The 12,381-nt window shown below is 35.5% G+C and overlaps 1 protein-coding gene across 3 annotated transcripts in view; it reads left to right on the top strand.

Moving 5' to 3' along the window:
• The first annotated feature begins 505 nt into the window (after positions 1-505).
• The window catches only part of rap1gds1 (RAP1, GTP-GDP dissociation stimulator 1), a 56,546-nt gene continuing 44,670 nt past the window's right edge, over positions 506-12,381 (top strand). For 2 of the 3 annotated variants that reach the window (XM_048186048.1, XM_048186046.1), the window contains exons 1-3: positions 506-880; positions 7,336-7,446; positions 9,827-9,949. In XM_048186048.1, the coding sequence (XP_048042005.1) occupies positions 877-880; positions 7,336-7,446; positions 9,827-9,949 (238 nt within the window). In that variant the 5' untranslated portion in view covers positions 506-876. The remainder of the gene's footprint in view (positions 881-7,335; positions 7,447-9,826; positions 9,950-12,381) is intronic. The other variant, XM_048186047.1, reaches the window with a different exon arrangement.

Genomic DNA, 12,381 nt, shown 5'->3' with positions numbered 1-12,381 from the left:
ATCTTTCCAGAAAAGTGATGGAACATTACATGAGAAAAATAAATGACAAATATCTTCACTTTCTTTTTTACAGAAGGTGCATATATCAGCTACATCACAAAAATTTGGACACAAGAGCATTACAAGGGTATACATTATAATTTAAAAATTTAAAATGCATTTCTTTCACTTTATTAGGTATACAGTATATAATAACCATGTTTTCCTCCACTGAATGTTATCTATTTTAGAACTAAATGAAATAAAACGTAACAGACTTACTTGCCACGCGATGACGTAATGACGTAAACGAATCACTGATTTATTTTTTTTTTGTAACCGGCAATACTGTTCAAAAGAACCGATTCGCGTAAACGAGTCGGACTTCCCATTTCATATTTGAGTTGTAAGCAACAAGACTCGAACAACCCTCGAGGAGGCGTGGCTTGCTTTACTGACAACATAGTCTACCAATCAGCTTCCAGACAAGAACCTTCAGTGCAGCTCACAAACCAATCAGATGAGTGGAAGGCGGGGCGTCGCCGCTCTCGTCTGCTGTGCAGAGAATCAGACCGCTTGCTCGCTAGAAGGAAGTGCATCTGAAGTGGCACTGGCTTTATTTTGATGCACATGAGCATTCATCTCTTCGGATAAAATTACATAATTCCCGACATCAGCGCAGAGGGATTTAGCCCGGGTGTATGCATCTCCCCGGTACATCTGGAGCTGTAGAGGCTGTTTTCACCGGAGCAGCGTGGGTTAAGGTGGGCCTTGCCCGGATATCTGTCTGACAAGCGAACCAAAACCGATCCGGTACCCGCCTCAAGATAACCATCACAGTTAGTCCTCCAGAGACTACACTTGGAGACCGCTTGGACTAAAACACACACTAGCCAGATGGGTAAGTAAGGCGAAACATGAAGATTTGCTGATATCTGGTAGAGAATATGAAGTATTACACATGATAAATGCACACTAGTAAGTGTACGAGTAGCTCAGGCAGTAACTGATGGGTTTGAGCCACAACCAGAGCGTGTCCATGTCCACATTATGCGATTTGAACACAGTATGCAGAAACTCATCCTTCAGGGAGGCTGTGATGTAACGTTTCCATGGATTATTCACAACAGGACAACACATGCTCTTCATCCTGCATCCTTCATTTTTGGGCTAATTATATTCTTCTGGCTTGGTGAGATGATCGCCACTGCCTGAAAACAGCTTTTGAGATGAGTATTTAAATCTGCTGGGAATCCAGGTTCATCCCTGCTGCCAGGAAATGAAGTTCATATTTCTTAGACATCCCCAGTGCATCCTGGTGTTGTTTGATTGACAGCCTGTGATGTAATACTTGACACAAATATGTGAACTAGATAAATAACCCTCGCCTTGCTGCGCTCCTCAGTGCATGTTCAAATTATTAGAATGAATATGAACATGCAATAGCAAGATGGTGAGTCTGCAGAGGTCAAGGGATATATTGTGATCAAGGGATGGGCGCGATGTGTGTTGGGACAGTGATTCCCAGCCTTTTTGTCTTATGCACTCCAACAGCCCCATCAGTACGGATCAAGTATCCGTTATGTGACGGCAAATCTGAAATGTGAACTAATATTATTCGGAATCATTTAGCATTATCATTCATATTATTATAGAAGGAAGAATCAGCATAGCGAGTGGAAAACAGACACACAGTACCATATGTATTCTGCTATGTTTGTCATCCACACAAATTGATAAGTATAATTTAAAAGTATAAATAAAAGAAAAGAAAAAAGATATTTTGAAGAATGTTGGTTTTGGTGAGCATTGACTTCTATTTCATGGACAGAAGAAAAATATTTCTCAAAATATCATATTTGTATTTGACATAAGAAAAAGTCATACAGGTTTGGAACAACATGAGCAAATGAGTGGTGAACTATCTTTTTAAAGTTGATATGAAATGAAAGTTGCAACTGACTTTATTACCATATTATGATGTTTTTCTGAGTGAAATGGATGAAAAATCTTTTAAATTATTTATTTTAATTATCGATTTGCAAAGTAAAAGAAAAAAAGTATAAAATACATGGCTGCATTATTCACAATAATACCGGTAACATGCATTAAAGGTGCCCTAGAATCAAAAATTGAATTTACCTTGGTATAGTTGAATAACAAGAGTTCAGTACATGGAAATGACATGCAGTGAGTCTCAAACTCCATTGTTTCCTTCTTCTTATATAAATCTCATTTGTTTAAAAGACCACCGAAGAACAGGCGAATCTCAACATAACACCGACTGTTACGTAACAGTCGGACTCAGGGAGCGCGATTTAAAGGGGCCACAGCCTGAATCGGTGCATAGTTAATGATGCCCCAAAATAGGCAGTTAAAAAAATTAATTAAAAAAAATCTAGGGGGTATTTTGAGCTGAAACTTCACAGACACATTCAGGGGACACCTTAGACTTATATTACATCTTGTAAAAACTGGTTCTAGGGCACCTTTAAGAAAAAATAAATAGGATAAATTTTGATTTTATGGCAACTTATAATTCTTGTTCACTGCAAAAAAAGAGAGATTTTTCTTAATTTCGTATTTTTGTCTTGTTTCCAGTCCAAATATCTAAAATGTATTAAATCCAGATGCTTTTACTAGATAAGAGAAATGACATAAGATATTTTTTCCTGTTTTCAAAAAATCAAAATGAAATGAGTTTTTTCTTAAAGGTGGAATATGTAAGATTTCTCTCCGCTAGAGGTCTATTCAAAACAAAGGCGTAGCTTGATGACGGCAAGTTTGAGCGCGAAATCTTGGGACATGTGGTCTTCACTTCACAGTCGTGCAAATAATCAGGATAGGACTCGGGATAGGAATCGTTTCTTCTCATGTTCATGGATGCGATTATTAACGTTACTGTAGTATGAAGCAGAACAGGGACCGAGTGTTGTTGGATGTCTTGTGTTGATAAATGGCATGCAATTAATTTTAAAAGCGTATTGTATGATAGAGAAAATGCTGTATTACTGTTACTAAAAATAAAGCTGCATCTGATTATGCTATGTTAGCTACTTCACAAAATAGTGTTTTTCTCTGAGGCATGGTAAAGCATGGTACTCGCAAAAAATCAAGAAAATTAGATTTAAACAATAAGACTAAACGTGTTGAGCTATAAAACAATAATTAGTTTTCTGTCTATAAATGTAACCAAACAGTTGTTCCCTTGCTTATTAAAACATGTAAATATTAAAGCGTATTTGGTGTTTCCATGGTTCCTACAAAATAAAACCAGAAACCGAGGGTAACGCGGGTATGACACAATTGACAAGCGACTCCTCACACGTCCCGGAGCCTTGGTTAAAATTGCAATTTTCTCACGATTTACAAATAGTTGGAAACATTTGGGATATTGTAAGTACTCAAGTGAACAAAATATATAACACTGGCCTAGTGTTTTTTGGATATTTTACTGCAAAATTCTTACATATTGCACCTTTAAAACAAGTAAAACAATCTGCCAAATGGGGTAAGAAAAACAGTCTTGTTTCTGTTTACCCTGTTTTGCTTGTTTTAAGCAAAAACTCACTTCATTTTGATTTTTTTTTTTTTTTTTTTTTTTTCACAGAAAACAAGGAAAAATATTTTATGTCATTTTACTTATCTAGTAAAAGCATCTGGATTTAAGAATTTTTACAAATTTAGACTGGAAACAAGAAATACTACAAATAAATACAAAAAATACTAAATAAATACAGAAATACTAAATAAGAAAAGCATTTTTGCCGTGTTCAATCTGTGAAAAGGCAGCAGTTACGCCAGAGCTGGTCGGTTTCTGACAAGTCCTAGAGAAACGACAAAGCTATATCACAAACCAGTATCTGCCTGTCTCGTTTTGTTTCAGCTCATTTTTCTGATTATCCTGATTGTTAAAGGGCCATTCCACCATATTAATATTGCACAATACAGATAAGAAAATGTGTGCTCTTACTTGTAGTTGTGTAAAGTAAGCAAATCAGATTTGAACTGATTTCATTCAACGGCAACAGTCTTCAGATATTTGTTTGTACCTGACTGAATAACTGAAAAATATTGCATAATACTACCCAAGGTAATTCACTTTGCTTGCACGCTGCTATTTCTGCCCAGTGTGATAGTTATTGCAGTATATACACCCAAAAACACAAGTGTGTGTTTGCTGAATTCAATCACCTTAACTGCAGTTTCTTACTTTAAATATATTGTAGAGAACATATGATATGAGAACATATTAGCTTGTTTGCACAATTTGTAATAAAGATTCACTTTTTTTATATTCAACTGAACACAAAGAAGACAGCCATCTTGGGTAGAAAATGGCATCAAATATAAAAAAATCAGTTTATTTTGCAAAAAAAAAAAAAAAGTTTGATTTTGTTATTCTTCTAAGGAACTTAGAGCTAGTATTAATCAGTAGTTTTGTAGTTGTTATGTTCTGTACAGGAGTATTATATGGTTTGTTTGCTGCTGAAAGTTCTTGAGATTTTTTTTTTTTTTTTTCTAGACTAAATATGCAGTACAAGACATTTGTGATTTGAAAAGCAGCAGGAAGATTAGATTTGACTCATTGTCTCTGTTGGCCTTTCTCAACATGATTTGTTGTAGTCTGTTAATGGAACGAAGGCTTCACTTGCTTTAACCATCCCTAGAGTGACAAGTATATTCTAGAATCACCATTCATTCACACTTTAATTGGCTAAATTGTCTTCTTTTCTGCCGTTGTCATATTAGTTGAGCTTTTAAAGCATCTGCAAAATTATTGAATGTAGTAGAATGAGTGCCTTAAAGGTGCAGTAAGTGATTTCTGAGAAACACTGTTGAAAGCGCCACAACACACTTGTAGCCAATCAGCAGTAGGGGGTGTGTCCACTCATGGGGGAGAAGAGAGAGTGATCAAGAGGGAATATTTGAAGAAAGGCTGAGAGACATTACAAAAGAGGAAAAAGCTCTGACATACAGTGCAGTAACACTTTGGGTGCCCCAAGTTTAGGTCCCAATCCTGTTCCCTTTTCTGCTCCCCCAATGCTTACCGTCTATCGTTTTACTGTCCTAATGCGACAATAAGACTTGTTATGCGAGTAAAAAAGTTACTTGTCCAGAAGGAAAAAAGTTTTTGTGGTGTAAATGTAGTTTATTATGTCCAAAGTTCTATTACCTCTTACTTACTTAAATCAGCGTATTTGTGATATTTGCCATGTTATATTGATTTCCAGGGATTTTTTTTTACCTCTTAAAAAGGGCATTTTCCCTTACCTTTTAAATGTATGCATATTGTTTCATGTCAAATTCTTACATTTTATCAATAAATTCACTTAGAACAATAAGACACTTGTCAAATTAAATCAGTATCACCAAAATCCTATTTTTGTACTGCTGAGGTGAACACAGATGCTGCATCTAATCCAACTGAATAAATATGTTATGAGATTTTCAATAAAAGTTTCTGAATATACTAATATGAAATTTTGGGGAAAATGCAGTGATACTTTTAAATATGAAACTGAACAAGTGACTGGGTCATTGAATCATTGACTCACCCAATTTGTTCAGAAACACTGAGCCATTCAGTAATGAAACACTGCTGTGTGTTGCTTGAACATGCAAAACTGTTATACTATTTTAAAGGCTTTGTTTGGAACTATTTTCGTTGGCGAAACAGAGCAAAAACAGTCAGTACTGTGTCTAAAATGTAACTCACTTAAAGGGATAGTTCACCCAAAAATGAAAATTTGATGTTTATCTGCTTACCCCCAGAGCATCCAAGATGTAGGTGTCTTTGTTTCTTCAGTAGAACACAAATGATGATTTTTAACTGCAACCGCTGCCGTCTGTCAGTGGTATAATGCAAGTCTGCGGGAACTTGGACTATAAGAGTAAATAAAACACGACAGACAAATCCAAATTAAACCCTGCGGCTCGTGACGACACATTGATGTCTTAAGACACTAAACGATCGGTTTGTGCGAGAAACCGAACAGTATTTATATCATTTTTTACCTCTTATACACCACTATGTCCAACTGCATTCATCACTCGATTCGTGAGGTCTGATCGCGCTCTGACAACGGCAGTGATGTCTCGCGCGTATACTTCAATGAGCGCGAGACATCACTGCCGCTGTCAGAGCCGCAGGGTTTAATTTGGATTTGTCTGTCGTGTTTTATTTACTCTTATAGTCCAAGTTCCCGCAAACTTGCATTATACCACTGACAGACGGCAGCGGTTGCAGTTAAAAATCATCATTTGTGTTCTACTGAAGAAACAAAGACACCTACATCTTGGATGCTCTGGGGGTAAGCAGATAAACATCAAATTTTCATTTTTGGGTGAACTATCCCTTTAATATTTACTAGTTGTTTATTGAACTTGTATTACATCCCTGTAACAGATAATAAAATCAGAATAATTTTTGCCCAAACATTTTTGATGGAATTGAAGTTTGGTGCTTCCATAGTTATTCTATTGTTATTGTTATAATCTGGCTACTTGCCCATTTGGGCAAGTAAAATGCTCATTCTCAAATAAATTTTTCCTTTCGACAAATACTGTTTTAAAGGTTCCTAATTTTGTTCTGGAGGTCTCCTACAATACATTTTCATGTATCCAAAAAACACTTTAATTTTCTCATAATATACATTGCACATCACCTCATTTCTCACGGTGTCTGAAACAGTTTGTTCAAAGATCCAGTCTCTCTAAACCCCTCCTTTCCTACGAGCCTACTGTGCTCTGATTGGTCACATGGCCAGTCTTTTGTGATTGGTCGACCGCTTAAAGCGCATGATGGAAACGAAACGCCTATTACCATAGCTGAATTTCAGCTCCTTAGGCTTCCCCAGCGCTTGATACACAGCGATATGAACGATGCCGTCGGTTTTTCTGTATCAGTTGTCGACAACATGAATCAAACTCTTCCAGGCCTCATCTACAATTACAGTGTTTGAGGGCGCATCAAGGAAATTTGTTACATTGATACGTAGGTTTGTGACAGGAAGTGAGACTGGAATTGCTGACGACTCGTTTCGGCAGTTCAGAATTGATTCTTTCTTTTAGGAGACAATAACTTTATTTGTCATGCACTTTGATTTTTAAAACTTTGTAGACCTTTTACATTAACAAGCAGTTATATTACACACTGCATGAAAGGTAATATTTGAAAAAGCATAATTGAGGCACTTTATTTTATTTTTTTCTTTAACAAGCTTTGTGAAGTTCATTGATTTGGGCTTCTAGAAGAACACTGTACTTTCTAAACACAAGAATTTTATCTTTTCATAATTTTGTGCACTTGTAAACTTGAAAATATAAAGCTGTTGATTATTTCCCTTTCATCAGCAGATAACTTAAGCGAAGCCCTGAAGACGCTGAAGCTCTCATCGGCAGACAGCGCTTCAGACAGCGTCGAGGGCTGCTTGGACTGCCTGCTCAAAGCTTTGGCCCAAAATAGTAAGTCTGCATATCTTTTATATAGCTGTTAATTTCCACCATTCTTTAAAGCTGAAAGAATGATTGAGAAGCAAAGGGAAGGAACCTTGACTTAAGCTCAGGGCTCATATATCTTAAATTCAGATTATCCACGGATGCTGGATTGAATAAAATCCTTTTTTTTTTTTTTTTTTAATAAGGACCTTGCAGTTACTTTTTCTTTTGCTGTGTCATGTTTCTGTGTTGATTAATGCAGCCAACTGAATAGAAAACCTCATTAAAAAATAAAATAAATGGAAAGCATCAGTTAAAATGCAGTGGAAAGATCAAGCTCAGTTCTCCCCAGCATTATTCTTGCCAAAAACACCCGTTTAGATTGGAAAAGACCTTAGAAGCTTCATGTACCATTTAAGGGTGGGGTTACATTAAATGGTTTATATAACAATTATAGACCATTGTGGAAAATATTATAATTAGAATAATGGTGTGTCAGTCTCCATGAATGATTGTGCAGAAAATAACAGAAAAAAGTGTTAAATGTATGTAGACTTTGTGATGAGAATTTATGTCTGTCATAAAGTAATAAAAACTGACTATACAGACTCGAGGCCCCAAGAATGAGGTAGAATATACGGTTTAACTCATGGATGTTGAGTTTACTTTAATGCCTTTTAAAGGGTTAGTTCACTCAAAAATGAAAGTTCCGTTATTAATTACTCACCTTCATGTCGTTTCAAACCCATAAGACCTTCTTTCATCTTCGGAACACAAATTAAGATATTTTTGATGAAATTCAAGAGCTTTTTGATCCCCCATGGAAAGCAACGCAACTATTCAAGGTTGCACTTTTAAGGTCCAGAAAGGTAGTAAAGACATTATTAAAATAGTCAACGTGACTTTACTGGTTCAACCTTAACGTTATGAAGCAACGAAAATTTTTGTGCACAAAAACAAAACAAAAATAATTACTTTATTCAACTTTATTTTTCTCTTCTGTTTCAGTCTCTGACCTTTGGCGAGTTTAAACTTGTAAATCAGTGTTACTTTAGTATTATTATGCATTATTAAATTAAATTAATTATTGTTTTTATTTTAAGTTTTTATAATTTTGTTATGTGCTCTTGTCATATTTATTAGGTTTTTTTATGTTTCTATTTAGCTTATTTTATTTTTAGCAATTTTAGTACTTCAACTTTTATTTCAGTTGGGGAAAGTTACTTTTAAAAGTAATTGCGATACTTAGTTACTTTTTATGCAAAGTAATGTGTTATGTTACTTTTGCGATATTTTTTATCTCTTCTGGGCTGGAATTGCTTGTTTGTTTTTATTAACAAATATAAATAAATAAAATAGAAGTTCTGGTTTTGGCAAATGTAAAGGCCCTTTCACACCAAAAATGCAAAAGCAAAGGAAATGCAAATTCACTATTGTACAGTAGAGGGCGCAGCTCAAACAAACCTTTCAGCTGTGCTGCCATTCTGGATTGAAGAAGAATAGGATACAGGAGAAGAAAGAAGAAAAACACTCCGACTTCATCAAGTAAAAACAAAAAAATGAAACACAGTGTGATTGTAACAAAAGTTCCAGTTCAGGGAAGGAGGAGGCGGGAAAGTAAAGCAGCAGCCCCACACAGACGACTGCCACAAAAAATAAAACAAAACGCCAACATAGAATCCAGTCCTCTCTCATCCTTCCCTGTCATCACTCCTCCTTTTATCTTTCCCGAGCTCCTCCGTGGGACTCGAGACCAGTGTGGCGCGCAGGTGATGCTCATTAGCACTCGTGCCACCAGCCTTGCTCCATTCCCATGGCTCTCAGCCCGTCCTGCAGTGATGTTTATCTAAAGTCATTCTTGCTTATTAGTACAGTTGAATTAGATTATCGAAGGTCAGCAGCAAAAGACATTGTTCATAAAGTGAGATTAAATACATGTAGTATATTTCTGTGATTTAAAATTTCATGTTTGCTTAATATTCTGAGTTTGCATTGAGGAACACTGAATCTCTGTGATGAGTAAATGCATGTTCATATTTAGTCTAGAACTACAATACCCATCATGTTCACACAGCGCACACAACACCTCTGCACTTACTCCTGATTTCTCTCAGCATGGAAACAGGAGAGCGGTCAGTCAATAAATGGGAAAACAAAGTAACTTGCATTACTTATTTGAAAACGTAACTCGGATATTTTGTTGTATATTTAAAAGTAATGCATTACTTAAAAAATGTAGTCTGATTACGTAACTCTCGTTACTTGTAACGATTTAGACGTGTGCTTTCTCAATGAGTCTTCGGTTCGGGCATTACTACTTGTGACTGAATATTCAACCTTTGTGTTTGCAGGGAAGATCCTTTCATAGTATCATATTATTCACTGATGTTCCTCACTCTGTTTTCAGATGTTGAGACTAGTGAAAAGATCCAGGAGATGGGTGCTCTCGCCATGATGCCCGCTCTTCTCTCTGCGCAGAACTCATGTACACCAAAAGTAGCCAACATCATTGCAGAAGTGGCCAAAAATGGTAAGTGCTTCTGCATCGCCAGTCATCTTGGATTACTGACACCTAGTGGTGTGGATGCAGCGTCATGCAAAAGATTTCAGTTAGCGATGTAGAAATGCATTAAAAGCAGTTAGACAATTAATACTTATTATTACCAATATAAAATTATGTGATCTCAACATGGCAGTGCCCATGAGGCAACCAGCTCATGGTTATTATAATCGTCAACTAAAACTAACACCAAAAAGAAAACATTTTTGTTATTTGAAATAAAATATTAAAAATTCAAAATTATTTTATTTCAGCTAATTTCTTAGGCAACATTTCTCATTTTAAATGTGATTTAATAAAATAACTAAAAATAAAATTGAAATAAAAATTAATATCAGCTGTATAGACATTTAAAAAAAAAAAAGCGATAAAAAATGACAAAAACAACAAAATTACTAAAACTTTAAAAACGAATTCAGAATATTAATAACAATATTCAACGATGCTTAAATAACACTGGACCTGCTCCTTGTAAAATGAAGTTTTTATTAGGCTACTGATATGACTGGAGTCTACATTTCATGTGTGTTCATGATTCTATATGTATTTTCCAAAAGTACTTCAGTTCTTCAGGGATAAACTTTTTTTTTTTTTTTTTTTTTTCAAATGAGAAAAAACTTACTGAGTGAATCCTTAGGAAAGATAGAGTTAATAAAATAACTGGCAATAATCTGTCTTCATCTCTGTGAGTTCAGAGCCTTAATATTCTGTCTTCATTTTCACTGGCCTTAGTACTAGGCTGTAATATCATTCTTAATAGAAACCTGTTTAATAACATTTTTAAGTTGGTTTTTGTCCCTTTTATGTCTGTTTGTTTGTCTCTGCTTTTCTCTGATTCCTCTTCCCCAGTTTCACTGATACTGCAGTCGAGTCTGTGTCCATTCATGCGTGTCATGATTACTGCTATTGGCAGCGTGAAGGAAATGATAGCCTCGTATGTAAGCTATAAGATCAGTGCAGCAGAACCAGTCGATCTCAAAACAGACAGATTAAAATTGAGTCGAATCATAAACACGCTGCACTACGCATGATGCAGTCCTGAGATATGCAGTACTCTATGAGAAAATAAATCATTTTCCTGCAGTAAACACTTTAAATGTACAACTTATGATAAAATTTAATTGTCACTATTCAACTAGGGCTGCAACTAACAGTTGTTTTGATAATTAATACATTAATTATTGCTATAATTGCTTTAAAAAGATCCCGTATTTTATTTGTGGGAATGCATTACTAACAAATGTAACAAGTGTATGAATGTATGCTGTTCATGCTGTGGAAAAAAGGAATTTAAAATACAAGCATTGCATGCAATATAAATTTAATGTAGGTTTTCTTGTTTAAAAAAAAAAAACTAAACATAAATACCTCCATTACATGATTTAAATATAAAAATGATTATTTCCTTTTATCAGTTTTATTGATTAATTGTTAAGGTCCTGATTTCAATCTGATTACTCTGTCTGAGAAATGTTTTGTAATATAGGCCTATTAAAGGGACAGTCCACCCAGTCCACCCATTTGAAACACAAATTAATATGTTTCTAATATTCTATCATAATTTTCTGTCCATCCATTGAAAGTCTAGGTAAACAGCATTTTCAAGCTTCAAAAAGTACATAAAGACATTGTAAAAGTAATCCATATGAATCGAGCGGTTTAATCCAATTCTTCCAAAGAGAAAGAGTCATTTTAACTGATAAACCTATTTCATTCTTGAATAAAATTGATTAACGTACATACAGTACATCGAGCTCATCACATATGGTCAGTGAAAGCTCAACCATACTTGCAACCAGTGAGGTTTTTTCTCTTTCGCACGTTTCACCACACTTGTCAAAATTATTAATGATTCTGGACAGCTTACTAAACTTATATTGCTTGTTCTGAGTGCGGCCTTTGATTCGATCTCAGATAACATCCTCCTAGACAGGCCGGTCATCCCTGGGAGTTACGGGCACCTGTCTGTCTTGGTTTAGATCTTCTCGTTCTGGTTGCACTCAGTTCATACAACTCAAACATTTTAGATCTGAGCTATCGCATGTTACCGTTGGTGTTCCCCAAGGTTCAGTCTTGGGGCCTCTTCTGTTATTATTTACTGCACCTTGAACATGTTTTTAGAAAGTACAGAATTCATTTCGACTGCTATGCTGACGACACCCAGCTTTACATGTCTTCCATGCCTAATTCAGTCTTTCCTCCACTGTCTCTATCAAGCTGTCTAGCTGAAATTAAAAACTGGTTTTCATTTAATTTCCTTAAACTAAATAGTGATAAAACTGAAGTTCTTCTTGTAGGCACAAAGTCTAATCTGGCAAAATCTGATAGTTTCTTTGTGACAATTGACTAGTTAGTAGTTTTTCCATCTTCACAGGTTTAAAAGTCTTGAGTGTTGTCCTTGA

The sequence above is a fragment of the Megalobrama amblycephala genome, linkage group LG3 (genome assembly GCF_018812025.1).
Source record: "Megalobrama amblycephala isolate DHTTF-2021 linkage group LG3, ASM1881202v1, whole genome shotgun sequence".
NCBI lineage: Eukaryota > Metazoa > Chordata > Actinopteri > Cypriniformes > Xenocyprididae > Megalobrama > Megalobrama amblycephala.
The sequence above is the reverse complement of the archived record's forward strand: the minus strand, read 5'-3'. Positions and strand labels throughout refer to the sequence as shown.